The sequence below is a fragment of the Macaca fascicularis genome, chromosome 3 (genome assembly GCF_037993035.2).
Source record: "Macaca fascicularis isolate 582-1 chromosome 3, T2T-MFA8v1.1".
NCBI lineage: Eukaryota > Metazoa > Chordata > Mammalia > Primates > Cercopithecidae > Macaca > Macaca fascicularis.
The window spans coordinates 107,085,847-107,109,099 of record NC_088377.1 but is presented as its reverse complement, the minus strand read 5'-3'; the positions used below and the strand labels follow the sequence as shown (position 1 = coordinate 107,109,099).

General features: G+C 40.2%; 1 protein-coding gene across 5 annotated transcripts; it reads left to right on the top strand.

The window, feature by feature from the left end:
- Positions 1-252: 252 nt before the first annotated feature.
- On the top strand, positions 253-18,183 carry NUP42 (nucleoporin 42). Of its 5 annotated transcripts, none has more exons than XM_005549991.5 (7): positions 253-481; positions 3,327-3,555; positions 5,253-5,347; positions 12,392-12,468; positions 13,231-13,317; positions 16,799-16,883; positions 17,499-18,183. In XM_005549991.5, the coding sequence occupies exons 1-7, from the start codon at positions 361-363 to the stop codon at positions 18,074-18,076; spliced, it is 1,272 nt and encodes a 423-aa protein (XP_005550048.2). In that variant the 5' UTR covers positions 253-360; the 3' UTR covers positions 18,077-18,183. The 5 variants fall into 5 exon arrangements, 3 of the variants coding, with proteins under 3 accessions (XP_005550048.2, XP_045244851.2, XP_045244850.2); XM_045388916.3 differs by having other exon boundaries at positions 253-764; XR_012432597.1 differs by lacking the exon at positions 12,392-12,468.
- Positions 18,184-23,253: the final 5,070 nt, after the last annotated feature.

The window sequence follows — 23,253 nt, the reverse complement described above, 5'->3', positions numbered from 1 at the left end:
AGGGCCTTGCTGAAGTTGTGCGTTTGCTTGCTCCGCTTTCCCCTCATTTTGGGCCTCAAGCCTTCCTGTAGTCCGAGGCCCTGCACCGGGGTCAAACGCGCCTCCGGTCTTCACGTAACCGTTCAAGCATCCCGCCTTCCCAGGACACACTCAAGCGTCAGAGCGGTCCGCTCTTCTCAAATCTTATTGGCTCAAGTCCACGCGTCTCATGGCACTGGGGGGGTGAGACAGGTTCCCCCGGCGCGAGAAGATGACGTCACAGTAGCCCGGCGGGGCGCGGAAGTTGCCTGGGGCTCTCTGCCCAGTAACTGGCATCCACCGGTGCCGACCGAAGACCCCTCCGTCGGCAGCGCAGTTGCAATGGCCATTTGTCAATTCTTCCTTCAAGGCCGGTGCCGCTTTGGAGATCGGTGCTGGAACGAACATCCTGGTGCCAGGGGTGCAGGAGGAGGACGGCAGCAACCGCAGCAGCAGTCTTCAGGTGAATGTCCTCTGCATCCTCCGCGGTAACCGAGCCGTGAAGGGCCGGCTGGCGGGGACCGGACGTCCCACTTGTGTCCCAGTGCTGGTGACCCCAACGTGCCCGCATCGCTGCCTTGCCGGCCCCAATGGGCCCTGCACAACGTTTTTAAACCGAGGGTTTTATCTACATATTATTCATGGGGTCCGTTTTTATTGAGCTTCAGAGGACCTGGGTTTGGGCCTGGATGCTTTTGCGAAACTGAGTTTTTAAATCGGAATTAACTATCGAAACTACCTTGTAGGTAAATGCCGTAATTGAATATAATTATTACTAAGTTGTTTTTTCGAGGGTGAGGCTAGCAGCTGGGGTCAGAATCAGGACTTCATTTGGGATAAGTCGTGGACTTCTTTGAAAATCTAATAAAACCGGCCAGGTGCGGTGGCTTACGCCTGTAATCCCAGCACTTTGGCAGGCCGAGGCGGGCGGATCACGAGGTCAGGAGTTCGAGACCAGCCTGACCAACATGGTGAAACCCCCGTCTCTACTAAAAATACCAAAAAAAAAATTAGCCGGGCGTGGTGGCGCGCGCCTGTAATCCCACCTACTCAGGAGGCTGAGGCAGGAGAATCGCTTGAACCCGGGAGGTGAAGGTGGCTGTGAGCCAAGATCGCGCCACCCAACTCCAGTCTGGGCGACAGAGCGAGATTCTGTCTCAAAAAAAAAAAAGAAAAGAAAAGAAAATCTAATAAAACCTATAGAGCCATACCGCAGAAAAAATGCACCTGCTCATAAATTTGGGGTGAAATTGGGAAGGTGGGAAGTCCAGTAACTCTCCGGGAGATGAGGAAAGGGGATGTGGGGGCCTCGTTAATCTAATCCCTGGGCCTAGATCATTGTCAAAGCTTTTTATCTTAAAGGAAAGGAGAGATTAGACGTGAAACCTTAGAACAACACAAGATTTTAAAGATCGGGTTAATAATTAGGTGCTGCCTCCCTTCCTTCCCCTCCTTTAGGGCTCTTCATGTGATGTGATGTGGTGTGGTGTGGTGTGGTGTGATGTGATATTTTGAGACAGCCTCTTGCTCTCTCAGGCAGCTCACTGCGACCTCCACCTCCCAGGCTCAAGCGATTCCCACGCCTCAACCTCCCGAGTAGCTGGAATTACGGGTGCCCGCCACCATGCCCTTGAAAAGTTTTGTATTTTTAGTAGAGACAGGATTTCGCCATGTTGGCCAGACCGGTCTTGAACTCGTGACCTCAGGTGATCCGCCCGCTTCGGTCTTTCAAAGTGCTGGGATTACAGGCGTGAGTGACCGCGGCAGGCTACGTCTAACCTTTAAACCTTGTATTGCTTGATGGTTTCACGTCTGATCCCACTTAAGGGAAGACAGTCCTTTTATTTCATCCACAATTAATCTAGTGAAATATTTCAAACCAAAAATTAGGACTCAGGTCTGAAGAATGTGAGTGTAAACAAAATTTAGCAGACAAACTTTGTATTTAGCTCCCAGAAACAAATGAATGTTTCTAGAATTTTAAGTATGAAGACCAAAAGCAATATTTAAAAAAAAAAAAAAAAAAAGGAGGAAGTGAGTTTCTTCAGTTATATCATACCCCAGTGAAATTTGGAATTTTAGAAGAAGATAACATTAACTCCTACTTGAAGGATCTGGTCTAGCAATCTCCACTTTTTTGTTGTTGTTGTTATTAGGGTAGTTTAGAGTTGCAGGATGAACTTTCACAACTGGGCATGTTTGTCATTCCAACTTTTGATATATTTAATGGCTTATCTCCTAATTCAGTCAGAAACAAGATGAATTACCTTAATCTTGGCCCCAACAAGGAAGTGATGAGTAAATGAGATTGCTAAAGTGATTTTAAAAAACAAAACCAATATGTAAACAGAGGAGATAATCTTCATTTTGATATTTATGAAATATTGGAAAGCTACTCATAGAGGAACTACATGCATTTTGTTCACATGTAAATACCATGTATAATCTCTCCATGAAAATAGGTGTGTAGGTGCTTGCCCAGAGAAAAGACTGCATCAAATAGACTTAAGCATCTGTCCAAAAACAGAGGGTAGAATCTAATCTTTCATATTCAAGAAACTAATTCAATGTCCATTTTTCAGCCTTTACTACAATATAGGGCCTGGTGGGGGAGCAAAGAATGATAAAAACACAAGTTTTTATCCTGAAGGAGTTTATGATTTATGATGCATGCCTTCTGTCAACTCGACTATCAAGCAGTTGTTTATTTAATAAGCTTTGTCAGCTGAATTTAGTAAAATATCACTATTTTTCTATATTATTTTCTTCTGAATCTCAAACAGAAATGCAATTGGCCACTATATGATTTGTTGATATTACAACCTAACTACTGTCTGTAAATAAAAAATGAAGAGATTGTCATTTAAAATGAGTTTAAATGTAGTGCTTGTTGAATCTTTCTATGATGTCTAGACATACTAAGATACAAAGATTTTTGAGATTTAAAAGAACAGTTGCTGGACACAGTAGCTCATGCCTGTAATCCCAGCACTTTGGGAGGCCAAGGCGGCTGGATTGCTTGAGCCCAGGAGTTCGAGACCAGCCCACGCAATATGGCAAGACCCTGTCTCTACAAAAAGTACAACAATTAGCCAGACATGGTGGTGTGCAAAAAACGCCTGTGGTCCCAGCTACTCAGGAGGCTGAGGTGGGAGGATTGAGCCTGGGAGGTTGAGGTTACAGTGAGCCAAGATCATGCCACTGTCCTCCATCCTGGGCAACAGAGTGAGACCCTATCTCAATTAAAAAGAAATAAAATAAAAAGAAAAGTTGCTAGCAAAATTATTTTGTTTTATTGTTTATTTTAGGTAATAATAGACGTGGATGGAATACCACTAGCCAGAGATACTCCAATGTCATCCAGCCATCCAGTTTCTCCAAATCCACACCATGGGGGGGCAGCAGAGATCAAGAAAAGCCATCTTTCGGTTCTTTTGATTCTGGAGCTTCAACTAACAGGAAAGAAGGCTTTGGATTGTCTGAGAACCCATTTGGTTCACTTAGTCCTGATGAGCAGAAAGATGAAAAGAAACTTCTGTAAGTGAAAGCTTTCAGGAAAATTACTATCCATTTGCTTATGTTTTTTCAAAAGCACCTACAATCTTTGTATTTTGTTTTCTCTTTTTTTGTAACATCTTTTCATAATACAATATTTTCTTTAAAAAAGAAATAATGCATTATTTTTAAATCAGAGTAAGCAAAAAAAAGTCACCCACAATCCTATCACTCATAGATAGCCACTCTTTTGCTATGTATTATCCTAAACTTTATTTCACTTAAAAATATATTATCTTTCTATAATAGTAGAGTGCCTTCCTAGGGATAATTATGCTTTTTCCACTTTGTGTTGATAACACTATATTGTGAATATCTTTCTAAGATTAGTCCTCCTTAAGTTCATTCTAACTTACAAGTCCTTTACAAAGTGTGATGTAATTTAGAACAACTTGTAAACTTGGAGGTCACTTATACCATCTCTGTCTCTCTCTCTCTATTTATTTATTTAGAGATGGAGTCTCGCTCTGTTGCCCAGGCTAGAGTGCAGTGGTGCAATCTCAGCTTGTTGCAGCCTCCACCTTCCAGGCTCAAGCCATTCTCCTGCCTCAGCCTCCCAAGTAGCTGGTATTACAGGTGCCTGACACCACGCCAGCTCATGTTTTGTGTTTTTAGTAGAGATGGGGTTTCACCATGTTGGCCAGGTTGGTCTTGAACTCTTGACCTCAAGTGATCTGCCTGCCTCAGCCTCCCAAAGTGCTGGGATTATAGGCATGAGCCACCATACCCAGTCACATATCTTATTTATTTCTAAAACTTTTACTTGGATTATCCTATTCAAACTGATCTCATTTGATTTCCTACATTTATTGTGAGGTAGATATATGACATTTCTTGAGAATATTTACGGTAAAATTTATGGCTGGTGTCAAAACAATGCTTGGCTATCTGTAATGTTCCCTCAACTCATGGTGACCAGGATGGAATTTAAATGTAACTGGTTAGTCTTTTACTTCTCCTAATTAAATCAGAACCAGTTGTAGATATTTTGAGCCATGTACCATATACAGCTGATTTTTTTTTTAAGTAAATGAACAAACAAAACCTTACTTTCTGCATTTGTTACAGTCCTAAATTTAATACAGTTTTCTCTGTGATAATTCTCCTTTTATTGACATAGTCTAAGTAGGAAGAAACTAATTTACAGCCGAATCTACCCATGGCATTACCACAGATTAGTTGTATGGATGTGGGTCTGTTTCCCCTGTTGCAAAATGCGAGAATTAGATAAAATGATCTCTGAAGTCCTATAACCCACCTTTAAAATATTATGATTCTGTATCACGTAAGTGGTACTTTGTTCTTCCCAGTTAAATGATTATTGATGTTTGTGATAATTAACAAAGAAAGATTAAAGTTACTATTTTAGATTTTAATTCCTAAAAAAAGTATGGTATCTGTGATAGTATTTATGTAAGTATATTGGTTAATGGGTCAGTGTATTGGAAAATCAAACTCATTAACTTCTCTGACATTATAATACCATTTGTAACCATATAGTTCACACTTCTATAAACTTGTGCTTTAAAGAACGCTCTTCAGAAAATATAATGGAAAATATTTTGAACTATGTATTTACTAGAATTTAAATTTTCAGTTGTGGAAAACCATTAACAATAAATTTTACCAAGCAGCTAAGAAGATCCTTTACTCTTTTTTGTTTTTTTTTCTTTTTGCAGGGAAGGAATTGTAAAAGATATGGAGGTTTGGGAATCATCAGGGCAGTGGATGTTTTCTGTTTATTCACCAGTGAAAAAGAAACCTAATATTTCAGGTAACTGAAAAATTGTGCATTTAAAAAATATGTTCTAAAACTATTATTTTCTAAAACCAAAAGAATGCCAAATAAAGAAATCAACCACCAACTTAGCTACAACTAGGAGAGTTTGGACATTGTTTAAAGTATTTGAGTATTCTAGCCAAACTTCATAATTTAGAGATTAAGGTTGGAGAATATAGTATTTTAAGACATGTAGTTCTTGGGAGAAAACATTTAAATAAAGCCCAGGAAGAGAGTCTACATTCTTGATTCCCTGTATATACAACTTTGGAACCTCTTAGCTTCCTGTAGTGAATAGAAGAGTCACATCCTGCCTGTCATTGAGGCCTTGGCTGCCTGGTTCTGTTCTTTCTTCCCTATCTTTCCTTCTAAGAATAGTTGTGTGGAGACCCGTTCTGGAGATAATATTTAGATGTGAGGAGGCTTAGCTGGGCTACAGGGACAGCAACTTTTTTTTTTTTTTTTTTTTTAGACGGAGTTTCACTCTTGTCCCCCAGGCTGGAGTGCATTGATGCGATCTCGGCTCACTGTGACCTCTGCCTCCCAGGTTCAAGTGATTCTCCTGCCTCAGCCTCCTGAATAGCTGGGATTACAGGTGCCCGCCACCACACCCAGCTAATTTTTGTACTTTTAGTAGAGACGGGGTTTTGCCATGTTAGCCAGGCTGGTCTCGAACTCCTGACCTCAGGTGATCTGCCCGCCATGGCCTCCCAAAGTGCTGGGATTACAGATGTGAGCCACCACACCTGGCCTGGGGCCTGAAATAGCATTTGCTTTAGAATATTCTTCTCTCTCTCTTTTTTTTTTTTTTTTTTTGTCCATAGTCCCTAAGCCCTTTCTGGGCTGAAACCTACACCACCAGGCTTTTCCAAGCCCACTCTAGGTGTTCCTGGGCCTCCATCCTTTTGAGGAAACAGTGCGTATCTTGCAGATGGGAGCCCTTGCAATCAATATCGCAGAACCTTGGGATCTTTCCTCTGTCTCAGTTCTAGTTGCTCATTTTCTGTGAGCATTTGCATTGCAACGCTTCTTAGTTATTTATTTACTTGTCCATTTGACAAATATTTACTGAATTTCTTTTGTGCTAAGTGCTAAGGAATATAGTGATGAGCAAGACAGACAAGATCCCTTCCTTATGAATCTTACATTCTTGAGGGAGGAAGACAATAAGTGCTGCAAATAAACTAAGATGATTTCAGATAATGATATTTTCTATAGAGAAACAACAAAGTATTAAGCCCTTAATCAGCTTAAGTATTAGTACTTGAGTATTAATCCATTCCAAATTGAACCTAATGCCTGTTGCCCTAAAGCAGTGGTTCTCAAAATGTGGATTCCTGAATAAAGTTGCCAGATAAAATATGGGACATCCAGTTATATTTAAATTTCAGATAAACAAACAGTATTTTTAATATGTGTACATCCCATGTAATATTTGAGGCACATTATACTAAAAAAAGTATTTATTGTATATCTGAAATTCAAATTTAACTGGGCATCCTGTATTTTTATTTGCTGAATCTGGCAACTTTATCCGTGAGGCCCTTTTAGGAGTTGCCTAAGTTCAAAAATATTTTCTAATAATACGAAGTGATTAATTGCCATTTTTCACTGTGGTGACATTTGCACTGTTGGTGCAAAAGCATTGATGAGTAGAACTACTTGTATCTTAGCATGAATCAAGGCAGAGGCAATAAATTACTAGTAGATGTCACAATAAAAAAAAGTTTAATGCCATTTGAACTTAAGAACTTCCTTTATGAAGACATAAAAATTATTAATTTTGTTAACCCTTGACCCTGAGTACACACCTTTTTAGTATTCTGTGTGACAAAATGGGGAGCACATACAAAGTGTGTCTGCCCCATGCCCAAGTGTGATGGTTATCTTGTGTGATTGTTCATGTTGGACTGAGCTAGCCACTTTTTTCAAAGACAATATTTATTTGAAAGGAATGACAACTATGGTTATTTAGAAGAAAACAGTTGATAGTGTTTATTGCCAAAGAAAAAAATTAAAACTTTTCAAGCAAAAATTGGAATTACGGAAAACTTTTTTGTCATCATGAACATGATGACTTCTCAATACTTAAAAATCTCTTCTGATGAAATGGATGGCAACATTCACAAATGTGAGGGCCACACACAGCAGCTCATGCCTGTCATCCCAGTGCTTTTAGAGGCTGAGGTAGGAGGATGGCTTGAAGCCAGGAGTTTGAGACACCCCCCGGAAAACATAACAAGACCCTGTCTCTACAAAAAATAGAAAAATTAGCCTGAGTATGATGGCATATGCCAAGAGTCTTAGCTACTCTGGAGGCTGAGGTGGGGGGGAATCACTTGAGTTCAAGAGTTCAAAGTTATGATGAGTTCTGATGGTGCCTCCACACTCCAGCCTGGGTGACAGAGTGAGACCCTGTCTCTTTAAAAAAATTTTATGGCCGTGCGTGGTCGCTCACACCTGTAATCCCAGCACTTTGGGAGGCCGAAGTGGGCGGATCATGAGGTCAGGAGATGGAGACCATCCTGGCTAACACAGTGAAACCCCGTCTCTACTAAAAAATACAAAAAATTAGCCAGATGTTGTGGCGGGCACCTGTAGTCCCAGCTACTCGGGAGGCTGAGGCAGGAGAATAGTGTGAACCTGGGAGGCGGAGCTTGCAGTGAGCCGAGATTGTGCCACTGCACTCCAGCCTGGGTGACAGAGCGAGACTGTCTCAAAAAAAAAAAAAAAAAAAATTTTATGTTGTATAATAACATGCCAATGTTTGGGAAGTTCTGCATAACTCGGTGAACTGGCATTTTTAAAATGACTTATGTGTGATATTACAAAATTATGCATGGCTGAAAGTCCATTCTACATGCATGATAAACCAGTGGATTTTAATATAATACCACAAAAAGTTCATTAGTATGGCTTGAGTCTGTGTTATAATTAACTTTTAAGAAACTACCACTTGTCAAGTTTTGGTGTAGTATCAAAGAAAAATGTCCACAGTTACTTGAAAAAGCCATTTAAGTCTTCCTTTTCCAATACGTGTCTGTGTGAGTGCCCGTTTTCTGCATACACTTCAGTCAGAACAACATATTGCAACAGAATGAATGCAGAAACATATATAAGAATCCAGCAGCCTTCTATTAAGCCAAACATTAAGAGATGTATAAACATAAAGCAAGGCTATTAAACTTACTAAATTTTCATTTTTTGTTTTGGAAAATAGCTTTTTCATTTATGTAGATAGGTAATTGGTTTCTTTTAAATAAATTAATACTAAGTTTCTCAGTTTTCATTTCAAATGTGGTAATTATCAATGTAAGTAACCCATGTAAACAAACATTCTTTGGGGTCCTTAATGATTTTTAAGAATGTAAAGGAGTCCTGAGACCAAAAGTTTGCGTACTTCTATCCTTTTGTGGTATTATATTAAAATCCACTGGTTTATCATGCATGTAGAATTAATCCATTGTATTAATAAATTAACTTTTTCTATGCAGCTATAATAGAATGATACTACTTTTGCCCCATTTTACGAGACTTGAGAAAATTGTCACTCAAATCGTTTTCTGTGTTCTGTGGTTCAGATGAGGAATTCTGGTTGAGCTTGGCTGGAAGGAATAGGAGGCAATTAGGGGAACAATGTTCCTTTAGATAGAGTGGTTATCTATTCCTGGGAGGCAGTATTGGGAATGAGTCCTGCATAAAGAGAGGGTATCAGTTACGGGAAGATTTGGGGGAAAACATTCCTGGCAGTAGGACTAGCTATTGCAAAGGCCCTGAGGTAAGAACAAGGTTGGCAGTGTTTACAGACTAGTGAGGCCTGAATTACTGGAGGAGAGTAAACAAGGGAAAGTAATATGACAGTAAGGCCAGAGAGATAGCCAGGGGCCAGATCATGTTGGGCCTAATTGCACTGGGCAGGCAGCCATGAAGAACTTTAAGCAAAAGAGGGACGTGATCTGATTAGGAAAAGCTAACTCAACATGTGTGTGAGGGGGGATAAAAAAGGTCTGTTGGGAGCAGAGGCAAAAGTAGAGATAGGGAGACAGAAGACGTTGCTGCTTGTGACTAGAGTTCATAGCAGTGAAGACAGAATTGGTCATATTTGGGTTCTGTTGGAGCTTGAACTGGCAGGATACTGATTAATTAGATATAGGGAAAGAGAAATCCAAGGTGATTCCTAGGGATTTTTGGCTTGAGGCGTCAGTAAAGATGGGGAAGACAAGTCATTAGAAGGAATCCAGGGTTCTGCTTTGAACATTTAATCTTTCCTTTATTCTGAAGCAGGTGTCCTTCGAGTTAATAATAACTGGGTTACAAGGAATTTTTTGTAGAAAATATCTTGAACATTTTTTGCCTTTCTTAGTAGTTTGCCCAATTATAAAGTTACAGCTTTTGGACCAGATGTGGTGGCTCATGCTTGTAATCCTAGCACTTTGGGAGGCTGAGGCAGGTGGATCACTTGAGCCCAAGAGTTTGAGACCAACCTGGGCAACATAGCGAAACCGTGGCTCTACCAGGGTGTGGTAGCACATTCCTATAGTCCCAGCTACCCAGGAGGCTGAGATGGGAGGATCACTTGAGCCCAGGAAGTTAAGGCGGCAATGAGCCACTGCACTCCAGCCTGAGTGACAGGAATGAGACCCTGTCTCAAAAATAAAAAAAAAAAACCGGTTACAGCTTTTGCTTTAGAAAACTTGGAAAGTACAGAAATATATAAATAAAATAAAAATAACCTGTTATCACAGAGATAACTACTACATTTTAGTATATTTCTTTCAAAACATACACACACAAACATATTTCTTGTTTATGTATACAATTGACCCTTGAACAACATAGAGTTTAGGGGCACTGATCCTCTGTGCAGTCAAAAATCCACATATAAGCTTTGATTCCCCAAAAGCTTAACTACTAATAACCTACTGTAAGAGAAAAGAAAATGTTAAGAAAATCATAAGGGGTCAGGCGCAGTGGCTCACGCCTGTAATCCCAGCACTTTGGGAGGCCGAGGTGGGTGGATCACAAGGTCAGGAGTTCGAGACCAACCTCACCAATGTGGTGAAACCCCATCTCTACTAAAGATACAAAAACAATTAGCCGGGTTTAGTGGTGTATGCCTATAATCCCAGCTACTGGGGAGGCCACGGCAGGAGAATTGCCTGAACCTGGGAGGCAGAGGTTGCAGTAAACCGAGATCACGCCACTGCACTCCAGCTTGGGCAACAGAGCAAGACTTCGTCTCAAAAAAAAAAAAAAAAATAGAAAATCATAAGGAAAAGAAAACATATTCTTCACATAGTGGAAGTGGATCATCATAAAAGTCTTCATCCTTGTTGTCTTTAAGTTGAGAAGCACAGGGCTAGGTGGGTTTGGTCTCGCTGTCTCAGGAGTGGCAGAGGCAGAAGAAAATCCCTGTACAAGTGGGCCCTGTACAGCTTTGTGTACAGTTGGCTCTTGAGCAGAACTGCAAGGGTCCACTTGTACAGGGATGTACAAGTTGTTCTATGTGTGTATATATGTATATCTATACATATATACATATACATATATATAATTAGGATCGTAATCTAGTTTTTCTTTGTTTTGTTTTGTTTTTTTGAGATAGAGTTTCGCTCTTGTTGCCCAGGCTGGAGTGCAGTGGCGCAATCTCAGCTCACTACAGCCTCCGCCTTCTGGGTTCAAGTGATTCTCCAGCCTCAGTCTCCTGAGTCGCTCGGATTATAGGCATATGCCAACACGCCTAACTAATTTTTGTATTTTTAGTAGAAACAGGGTTTCGCCATGTTGGCCAGACTGGTCTTGAGCTCCTGGCCTCAGGTGATCCACCGGCCTTGGTCTCCCAAAGTGCTGGGACTACAGGCATGAGCCACCGTGCCCAGCTGTAATCTAGTTTTATTTATTTATTTATTTTTGAGGCAGTCTCGCTTTGTCGCCCAGGCTGGAGTGCAGTGGCGCAATCTCAGCTGACTGCCACCTCTGCCTCCCAGGTTCAAACAATTCTCCTGCCTCAGCCTCCCGAGTAGCTGGGATTACAGGCGCATGCCACCACGCCCAGCTAATGTTTTGTATTTTTAGTAGAGACGGGGTTTCACCATGTTAGCCAGGATGGTCTCGATCTCCTGACCTCGTGATCCATCTGCCTCAGCCTCCCAAAGTGCTAGGACTACAGGTATGAGCTACCGCACCTGGCCCTAGTTTTATATCCTAATTTTTGCTTTCAGTTTGTTTCTGGTACTAAAAATATTAGAATGAGCACCCCTATACATAGTGACCTTTGTTTACATATATAACTATTTCCCAAGGTTAAATCCTGTAAATTGTATTATAAGTCACAGGATATGAATGTTTTTCAGGCTTGTGATGCTTATTAATAATTACCCCTCCCAGAAAACTTGTACCATTTTAATTCCCTTAACAGTAATTTAGGAAATGATACATTTCACCACATTTGGAACAACAGTAAATACCAGCTTTTAAAATTTCTGCCAGTCTGATAAGTAAAGCATTTTATCTATATTTTAAGTTGCATTTAACTTTCATTTATTTACTATTTGATTTTTTTGTGTGTGAATTGCCTGTTCATTATCTTTGCCCAAATTCATTTACTTTTCTCATTTATTTGTAAGAGCTATTTATACATTAGGGCATTAGTTCTTCTCTTGTCATACATGTTAAAATTGCAATTTTCCTAGTGTACAATTTACCTTGTAATTTTGCTTAGTATAGTTTCTGGCAGATTTTTTAAAATATAAGTTTGAATATAAGTGTAGTCAAATCTTTCTCTTGTGTTTGTTGTTCATTCTACCCCACCTATCTTTAGAAAATTCTTCCCCATTTAAAGATCAAAATAACCAACTATATTTTACTGTAATTTTACACTTTATTAAACATTAAGTAGAGTGTAGGCTTTAAGTTTCTTCCTTATGATTATGAAAATTTTCTAATCAACATTAGATATTTTCTTGTTTAGCACCTGTAGCTTTACTATCAAAATTATTGGCATTTATTTTAAAGATTCCAATTGATTCCTCACTTCAGGTTTTACAGACATTTCACCAGAGGAATTGAGACTTGAATACCATAACTTCTTAACCAGCAATAACTTACAGAGTTATGTAAGTTTGTTTCCTATTAATCTACTGCAATAACAGATGAGCTGTTAATTACTGCTTTCTTTATTGTGGCTTGTATTTTGGCAAAACCGATGAGGTCTATGATCTTTTTTCAGGAGAAGGCTATTTTTCTTTTCTATATTATTTTCATTTAAATTGGTTGGTTATTAAAATGATAGTATATTTTTACTTTAATAATTAGGAATATTACTATTTTTATTACAAATTACCTAACAGTCAGTCCCAGAAATGAAACCGTTTTACCATTTGACAGATATTTATTGAACATCTGTTAGGTACAGATCCAGTGATGAATGCTAGAAAAACAAAGTTAAATAAGATACAGTCTGTAATACAGATTAACATCTTCATATATCAGATATCAAAAAAAAATAAAAATCTTGACAATAAGTTGAGTACCTGAAGGAAGCAGTTTAAATGCTGTATTTTTCTGTTTCTACAGTCATGATCATGCATTTCAACTAGTACATGTGTTCACCTCCCATCCAAATATAACTAACTACGTGCTGCCAGATGCTTGTGATATTAACCAGATGATACAAGGAGTTGAACAGGGAGAGGGAACTGGAGCTGGAATATCTTTGACAAACAGGCCAAGTCAATGCAAATTTTGCAAGTCATGGGCCATAAAACTGTTACATAAACCTTTCGTGATTTTGGCAAAAAAATATGTGAAGTTTTTATTGAAGAAACTAACTTAAACATACAATATTGAACTGTTATTTTTCTGTCTTCCCTTTTCAGCTAAATTCTGTCCAACATTTAATAAATCAATGGAGGAACAGGGTAAATGAACTGAAAAGTCTAAATATATCAACTAAAGTAGCTTTGGTGAGTATGGGAGAGTTTTCTTGAGGGAAGTGTCTTACCTATTGCTTTTTTGAAGAGAATATTTTACTTTAGATTTGGAAAGCAAAACAAAAATTTTCTGTCAAGAATTATGATACACGTTCCCAAAATAGCATCACTTAAGAGTCAAGGTCTTGAAATAGTTTTCTCTGTGTTCCTTGGTCAGAAAAGCAGAAATAGTTATGCTTTTTTTTTTTTTTTTTGAGACGGAGTCTGGCTCTGTGGCCCAGGCTGGAGTGCAGTGGCGTGATCTCGGCTCACTGCAAGCTCCGCCTCCCGGGTTCACACCATTCTTCTGCCTCAGCCTCCCGAGTAGCTGGGACTACAGGCGCCCACCACCGCGCCTGGCTACTTTTTTGTATTTTTTAGTAGAGACGGGATTTCACCATGTTAGCCAGTATGGTCTCGATCTCCTGACCTCGTGATCTGCCCACCTCGGCCTTCCAAAGTGCTGGGATTACAGGCGTGAGCCACCGCACCCGGCCAGTTATGCTTTTAAAAGCTTTTTAGGGTAAAGTTGTTAACTTTGGTAGTGCTAGTTTTGAATATGGCAAACTTATATAAATTCAAGTATTTAAAGTTATCTGTATGTAAAAAGAAATTGGCCGGGCGCGGTGGCTCACGCCTGTAATCCCAGCGCTTTGGGAGGCCGAGGCGGGCGGATCACAAGGTCAGGAGATCGAGACCACGGTGAAACCCCGTCTCTACTAAAAATACAAAAAATTAGCCGGGCGCGGTTGTGGGCGCCTGTAGTCCCAGCTACTCGGGAGGCTGAGGCAGGAGAATGGCGTGAACCCGGGAGGCGGAGCTTGCAGTGAGCCGAGATCGCGCCACTGCACTCCAGCCTGGGCGACAGAGCGAGACTCCGTCTCAAAAAAAAAAAAAAAAAAAAAAAAAAGAAATTACTTTGAACAATTATATGAATGCACATTTAGAATGTAATGTATCATTTTGTGACTGAAGAACACAGTATGTTCCTTGTCTTAAACAGAAATGCCTTTGGAAGATATATACCCACGTGTCTCCAAAGATCTATGGTCCTGACTGTAGCAAGTTCATTATCCTTGTAAATAAAGTTATGATGTTTCTACACCCATTAAAAAGTTCTTAAGAATTTTATTTTAAAATAAGATATTCACATTTATAATTTTAATATTTCCAATTTCTCAGATGGTTTCTACTCTGTATAAAGGATATGAGAGTACTGTGTCCCTACACTTAGTGAATGGTTGACAGTCCCAACACCCCTCCCCTTTCTTAAATATGTGCTTCCTGAATAACTAGACTCTTGTGCAAGCTAATTTCTTTGACCTTTTAGTTGTTGTAATGCTATTTGAATTTAGTGGGACCTCTCGGAAGTAGTCTGTCCTTGTGTGGGAGGTGGGCCACCATCACCATGGATGAGAGCTGATGGAGAAAGGATAACTGAGTCCAAAGAACTGTGGAACTTCCCTCAGGGCTGGAAAGTCCCTGCTCTTTGCTAGCTGCCCAGGGACCCCCCATAGGTGAGGATGTGGGACAACCCACCCATAACTGACTTAACATGTATCAGTAGTTCATGCCTTCTTTATGCTGAATGGTAACCCATTGTATGGATATATTATAATTTATCATCTGCCTGTTAATGAATATTACACTGAGGAAGAGAAGCCAGACCAAAAAACAAAACCAATAGTGTAGACCATGTGATGCCATTTGTATGAAACTCTGGAAAAGACAAGTCTCATTTGTAGTGATAGAAAGCAGATAGAGTGGTTGCCGGGGACGAGGAGTTGAGAGGGAGTTGACTGGAAAGGGACACAAAAGAACTTTCAGGGAACAAAAATGTTTTGAATCTCGATTGTGGTGGTTGCAAGTTTGTTAGAACTCATTGAAATATATACAAAAAATGGATGCATTTTATTGTATTAGACTATACCTCAAAAAAAGTTGATTCTTTAAAGAATGCTCTTGAGGGCTGGGCGCAGTGGCTGACGCCTGTAATCCCAGCACTTTGGGAGGCCGAGGCAGGCAGATTATGAGGTCAGGAGTTTAAGACCAGCCTGACCAACGTGGTGAAACCCGGTCTCTACTAAAAATACAAAAATTAGCCAGGCATGGTAGCGCACGCCTGTAATCTTAGCTACTCAGGAGGCTGAGGCAGGAGAATCACTTGAACCCAGGAGGTGGAGGTTTCAGTCTCAAAAAAAAAAAAAAATTTTTTTTTTTTTTTTTTGAGATAGAGTCTCGTTCTGTCGCCCAGGCTGGAGTGCAGTGGTGCGATCTCGGCTCACTGCAAACTCTGCCTCCGGGGTTCACGCCATTCTCCAGCCTCAGCCTCCCGAGTAGCTGGGACTACAGGCACCTGCCACCATGCCTGGCTAATTTTTTTGTATTTTTAGTAGAGACGGGGTTTCACTGTGTTAGCCAGGATGTTCTCAATCTCCTGATGTCATGATCCACCCGCCTCAGCCTCCCAAAGTGCTGGGATTACAGTTGTGAGCCACTGCACCGGCCAGAGAATGCTTTTGAGGCTTCCAAGTGAAAGAAATCACTTATGTTTGCTTTGGATGATTAAGAAAGTCTTCTTGGAAGGAAGGAGCAAGTACAAAGTTCCTTGAAAGGAGGATTAAGATTTCAGTAAGCAGAGATGAAAGACATTTCTAGAGCACAGAATAGCAAGAACATAAAGTACTTTCAGGGAATGGGAAATGTTTAATGGATATTTGGTCATAAGCTTTTAATTATATAATAGTGGATCTACTTCATTTCGAGTATTAAAGTTGACTGGGTATTCTATAAAGGTCCTTTTTACCTAATATCTAGATTTCTCTATAAATGCAGATCTAACCTTATAGACACTGAAAAAAATTTAAAAATATTTTTCTCATTATAATATCTGCTCATTTTAGGAATTTAGAAAGTATAAAAAAGCATAAATAAAATTTAAATCAACCGTAATTCATCAGCCAGAGACAATCACTGTTAACTTACTAATGTACATTTTTTTATGCATATTCATATTATTAGTTGTGATTATACTGTTTATACAGTATTAGATCTTATCCTTTTCAACATCATATTATGGGCATTTTCCATGTTAAGCATTTAACTTTGCCTTTTTTAATGCACTTTTTTCTTCTCTTTTCTGTTCTTTTTTTGAGTCAGAGTCTTACTTTGTCACCCAGGCTTTCCCAGGCTCAAGTGATCCTCCCACCTCAGGTTCCCAAATAGCTGGGACCACTGGCTAATTTTTTGTAGAGATGGGGGTCTCACTGTGTTGCTGAGGCTCATCCCAGACTCATAGGCTCAAGCCCTTCACCATCTCAGCCTCCCAAAGTGCTAGGATTACAGGTGTGAGCCACCACACCCAGCCTTTAATGCACATTTTAAAAAATTGAATTTGTCCATAAAATGTATAGAAAAGATACTGGAGCATTATTCATCAAGCACTTTATTATTTGCACACTTTTTTTTTTTCCAGCTCTCTGATGTAAAGGATGGTGTAAATCAAGCAGCACCTGCATTTGGATTTGGCAGTAGTCAAGCAGCAATATTTGTGTCGCCAGGTAAGTGATAAAGTAATACAAGACTTAACTGATTTAGAAAAATTAGATTTTATAGGTTTCAAATTATAAGCCTGAATCACCATTTTAAATTACCTTCATAAATTCTACAACCTTCCATCATAGAACCTCAAAGCATTTGGCTCATTAGACATTTGTGAAATGGAGGCCAGATTGGGCATGTTCTTTGAAAGACACTTAAGCTTTAGAAGTCCATTTTAGGAATGGTTTTTCAGGAGTTTCGTAGAAGTACATAGCTATGATAGCAGCACCTTTGAGAACTTTCTTGTCACTGTGTTTAACAGCATAGCATTGTCTTCAGGTGGCAGCTCTGGTGAGGTAAGTAGAAACCAAAGTGAAAGTCTGTTCTCTAGTCCCTGTGGTTTCTCCTTGGGTGAAGGTCAATCAAGGTGAAAATGGGATTGTTAGCAGAAAAGGCAGGAAGCAGGCTTTAGTGGGTAGTTCTAGCCTCTCATTTTTACTTTTCTCATCTCATCCTTCCAGTAAGCTTCTCAATACTGAAACATGACATAAAAAAGAAAGATAGGGGAAGGAAATAATGGTGACATTTTTTTGACTATAATAAATTTTTTTTCTGCTTTGTTTTGTTTTTTGTAGGCTTTCCAGTCAATAACAGCAGCAGTGATAATGCTCAGAACTTTAGTTTTAAAACAAACTCTGGATTTGCCGCTGCCTCTTCTGGAAGCCCTGCTGGTTTTGGGAGTTCCCCAGCATTTGGAGCTGCAGCCTCTACCAGTTCAGCTATCTCTACTTCTGCTCCAGCTTTTGGATTTGGGAAACCTGAAGTTACATCGGCTGCATCATTTTCATTCAAAAGCCCTGCAGCTTCCAGCTTTGGATCACCTGGATTTTCAGGACTTCCAACTTCCTTGGCAACAGGTTCTATTAGAGCTCCAGTGGCCCCAGCCTTTGGAGGTGGCAGTTCTGTGGCTGGTTTTGGTAGTCCGAGCTCACATTCTCACACTGCTTTTTCTAAGCCATCCAGTGACACTTTTGGAAATAGCAGCATATCCACTTCTCTCTCAGCCTCAAGCAGCATCTTTGCAACAGATAATGTGTTATTCACACCCAGAGATAAACTAACAGTAGAAGAACTGGAACAATTTCAATCCAAGAAATTTACTCTGGGAAAAATTCCATTAAAGCCTCCACCTCTGGAACTTCTAAATATTTAAAAGGGCAATTTTAAATACAAAAAAGAATGATGTTTGAAATTGTTTTGAGTGATTCATATAGAGGTGCATATATGCATACATGTATTCATAAGGAATATAAGCTTCCATTAATAGTGATTTTAAATTTTATTTTTTCGGCCGGGCGCGGTGGCTCAAGCCTGTAATCCCAGCACTTTGGGAGGCCGAGACGGGCGGATCACGAGGTCAGGAGATCGAGACCATCCTGGCTAACACGGTGAAACCCCGTCTCTACTAAAAAATACAAAAAACTAGCCGGGCGCGGTGGCGGGCGCCTGTAGTCCCAACTACTCGGGAGGCTGAGGCAGGAGAATGGCGTGAACCCGGGAGGCGGATCGTGCAGTGAGCTGAGATCCGGCCACTGCACTCCAGCCTGGGCGGCAGAGCGAGACTCCGTCTCAAAAAAAAAAAAAAAAAAAAAAAAAAATTTTATTTTTTCTTAAGTCTAAATATTTAAGTAAAAAGTAACAAAAACTCAGCAAGCAAGGGAATTTTTTTGTACTGTAATTTTGAATGGAACCGAAAAATTTTGCATGAATAAAGTACTTTTCTCATGCCACACCACTTTACTATCTCACCATTTAAAGTTTTAAACTTTTTTTTTAGGAAGGAGATAATTTCTGGAACTATTAGGGGGAATATGCTCAAATATTTAGCCTACTGTTAGAATAAACATTAATAGCATGACTTCATGTTCAAGATTCTCTCAAAGAGATAAATCACAGTTTGTAAAGAGTGACAAGCTTTTATTTTTAGAACCATAGGGGCATTTCCCCCCATTAGTTTGAGACTGCCTCTCAACTTTGGCAGTCTCATGGACCACCATTTGAGTTTTCTTCAACAATCTTAGGCTGCTTTTTATTTTGGCCTCACTTTTATAGAATTCTATTTATTCATCACATTAGTCTGTCAAATGGATGAGTTGTAAGAGAAACAAATTGTGATCTCATATGAGTAAATAATGTGTGTAGTGTGGTCAGGATTTACCAGTTTCTGTTTCTAGATCTTCTTAGGCATGGCCAGGTACGGTAGCTCACACCGGTAATCCCAGCACTTTGGGAGGCTGAGGCGGGCAGATAGATCACTTGAGGTAAGGAGAGTTCGAGACCAGCCTGGCCAATATGATGAAACCCTATCTCTACTAAAAATACAAAAAATAAGCTGGGTATGGTGGCAGGCACCTGTAATCCCAGCTACTGGGGTGGCTTGAACCCGGGAGGCAGAGGTTGCAGTGAGCTGAGATCACGCCACTGCACTCCAGCCTGGGTGACAGAGCCATACTCCGTCCCCTCTCCCCCCAACCCAAAAAAAAAAGAATTATCGTGCGTGTTTGGATCTCCCTGTGTCCTCAGATTGAGGGAGTAAGATTTGTATCTTACGTATGGATGATCCAAGAAACTAACGGCCTGTCACGAGTTGAAGCAGGTATATCAGAGTTCTGTGCTTTCTCAGGCCTCAAAAATTACATAGCTAGCACTGCCAAAGCAGTTACTAACACGGGTCTGGCATTGAGCTGATTTTTCTAAGTGAATATAAAACCTTACGTAATAAAAGATATGCACTCCAAATGATTTTAACATATGCAAAGGATTCAGTCCTCAAAGGACCCGCATTCTCCATTTTGCTTTGTTGTTGTTGTTGTTGTTGTTGTTGTTGTTTGTTGTTGTTGAGACAGTCTCGCTCTGTCGCCCAGCTGGAGCGCAATGGCGCGATCTCCTCTCACTGCAAGCTCCGCCTCCCGGGTTCACGCCATTCTCCCGCCTTAGCCTCGCGAGTAGCTGGGACTACAGGCGCCCGCCACCACACCTGGCTAATTTTTTTGTATTTTTTGTAGAGACGGGGTTTCACCGTGTTAGCCAGGATGGTCTTGATCTCCTGACCTCGTGATCCGCCCACCTCGGCCTCCCAAAGTGCTGGGATTACAGGCGTGAGCCACCCAGCCCGGCTCCATTATGCTTTTTGAGAAGCTGCACGACTCATTTGACAGTTCTGGAACCCCAGTGTTTGGGACAGAATCTATACTATACCCAGGGGATTGAAACCATGCTGGTGTAGAGATGGTAAATAGAGCATAAGTTCCTTTAGAAGGAGCAAGATTAAAACAAAAAGAGCATAAATTCCTTCTTTGGTCTCAAGCTCTAAAGACTTTCCAGTATTCGAACTAATACTTGAATCCTAGAATTTTCCTGCCCCCTGGGATGAGCCCTACACTACCTTTAAATTGCATACAAGCTCCCTGAGGTATCAGTTGAACGTCCCAGTGTCCTGGAAGATCTCAGAGAATTCAAGTTAAAAGCCCATTGTTTCCAGCTGTGCCTGATTATAAGAATCACCTGGGGTGTTTGTTAAATAATATCTCCAGATAATATATCCAGATTACAGGGGCTGCCCTTTGGGATGGGCTTGGGAGTATGTCAACAGGTATTCCTTGTGATCTTTCAGGCAAGTTTGGGAAACAGGCCTATCCAGCTGTATTTGGGAATTTTAATTGTTGAAGTCTGTTTTCTGTGCTCCCATATACACAAAATGTGGGAATTTAACAGGATCCAAAGTTTTTTAAAAAGCACAAATAAGTGCTACGGCTACTAAAAAAATTGAGAAACTAAAGCAGAGAGGCCCACAAAGTAGAATCTAGCACCATGCATGCATACTGGTGTCAGAAGTCAAGAAAACTGGTAACTCCCAGACCTAGGCTAAGGGGCATCGGGGCTTCAAAAAATCAGAAACAGGTAGTAATGAAGTGGCAGCAGCTGGGCATAAAGGTAGGTTGAGTGTTCAGACCCCAATAGGGAGGGAGTAGAAGGGAAAAGGCACCCACAGCAAGAGGATGTGCCAGCATCTTCTGGGTGGTATCTCCTAATCTCATATCCAGTGAGACTAGGAGAGCTGGACTGACTAAGAGGCATACCCTAAAATAGGCAAAAACAGCCTCCCTTCACAGCTGCTGCAATAGCTGTCCCTTTTACCAAAGGCCTAGAGCAAGTGACAGAATTGCAGATAAGGTATAGCAAATAAACTGATTTAACTCGCTTGATTATCTGATCACAGATTAGAATGGGAGAACAGTAACAGCTGAGAGCTGATTAGAAGGGGAGAGAAAGTGAGCTGACATTAAAACTAAAAGGAATGAAATGATTTAGCTACACAGTATTATTCATAAGAGTAAAATAATTCAACTTGATGCATCAACAATGATTTAATTGTGGTAAATACATACACTGGAATACTAAATAGCCTGTCTAAATGACTTAATAGAGAATAACTATGAAATGTTTTCTGCAATCAGTGGACCAGAGTTTGCTATAAAAATAGCATGTACATTGTGATCCATTTGGAGGGAAATAATATATTCATGGGGGGGAGCCTAAAAGTTAACAATAATAGCTCAAATTTTAGTGAGTTTTTGCTATGTGCCAGACAATGTCCTAAGCATTCTGTATCTAGTATATTAGCAAATTGCCTCATCACAACCATGTAATCTAGGTGCTATTATAACAATCCTCATTTTCTAAATGAGAAGAGCAAGATTTGGAGACATTAAATGACCTAGACAAAGTCACTCAACTTGCAAATAGTTGAGTTGTAATTCAAACACTGAACTTAAAGGGGCCATGTTTAAACCACTCTGCTATACTAGATACTAGATTATGAGGCCACTTTGTCTTTTTTTGTGTTTTCTACAATAGCATTAACTTTATATGTTTCCCCCATTTCTCTTCATATGAGTACAATTTGCAGGTCCCACCCCAAACTTACTGAATCAGTCTGCATTTTAACAAGACCAACCAAATGATTTGTATGCACATGAACATGTGAGAAACTATTTCCTGTGTAAAGGAGATGTACAAAAATGTACACAGTATTGTTTATATAGCAAAACAAAGCACCAGAAGTCCATCCACGGGATAATGGATAAACTTTGGCATAATGGAATATAACTGTATAATGACTCTAGTTACTTGTATAAACAACCACCAAAAATGGGAAGGTACAGAAAAGTATGTATGATATACCATTTAAAGTACAAAAGAGCAAAACAATACTATAGTATTATTTATGGATACATAAATATAGGAATAATAGCATGTGGATAATAAGCACTGATATGATTTGGCTGTGTCCCCACCCAAAATCTCGTCTTGAATTGTAATAATCCCCATGTGTCAAGGGCGGGACCATGTGGAGATAACTGAATCATGGGGCTGGTTTCCCTCATTCTGTTCCCATCATAGTGAGTTCTCATGAGATCTGATGGTTTAGGGGCTTCCCCCTTTGCTGGGCTCTTATTCTCTCTGCTGCTGCCATATGAAGAAGGATGTGTTTGCGTCTCCTTCTGCCATGATTGTAAGTTTTCTGAGGCCTAGCCAGCCATGCAAAACTATGAGTCAATTAAACCTCTTTTTTTTTTTTTTTTAATTATACTTTAAGTTCTAGGGTACATGTGCCTAACGTGCAGGTTTGTTACATATGTATACTTGTGCCATGTTGGTGTGCTGCACCCATCAACTCGTCAGCACCCATTAACTCGTCATTTAAATCAGGTATAACTCCGAATGCAATCCCTCCCCCGTCCCCCCTCCCCACAGTAGGCCCCGATGTGTAATGTTCCCCTTCCCGAGTCCAAGTGATCTCATTGTTCAGTTCCCACCTATGAGTGAGAACATGCGGTGTTTGGTTTTCTGTTCTTGTGATAATTTCCTGAGAATGATGGTTTCCAGCTGCATCCATGTCCTTACAAAAGACACAAACTCATCCTTTTTTATCGCTGCATAGTATTCCATGGTGTATATGTGCCACATTTTCTTAATCCAGTCCATCACTGATGGACATTTGGGTTGATTCCAAGTCTTTGCTATTGTGAATAGTGCTGCAATGAACATACATGTGCATGTGTCTTTATAGCAGCATGATTTATAATCCTTTGGGTATATACCCAGTAATGGGATGGCTGGGTCATATGGTACTTCTAGTTCTAGATCCTTGAGGAATCGCCACACTGTTTTCCACAATGGTTGAACTAGTTTACAGTCCCACCAACAGTGTAAAAGTGTTCCTATTTCTCCACATCCTCTCCAGCACCTGTTGTTTCCTGATTTTTTAATGATTGCCATTCTAACTGGTATGAGATGGTATCTCATTGTGGTTTTGATTTGCATTTC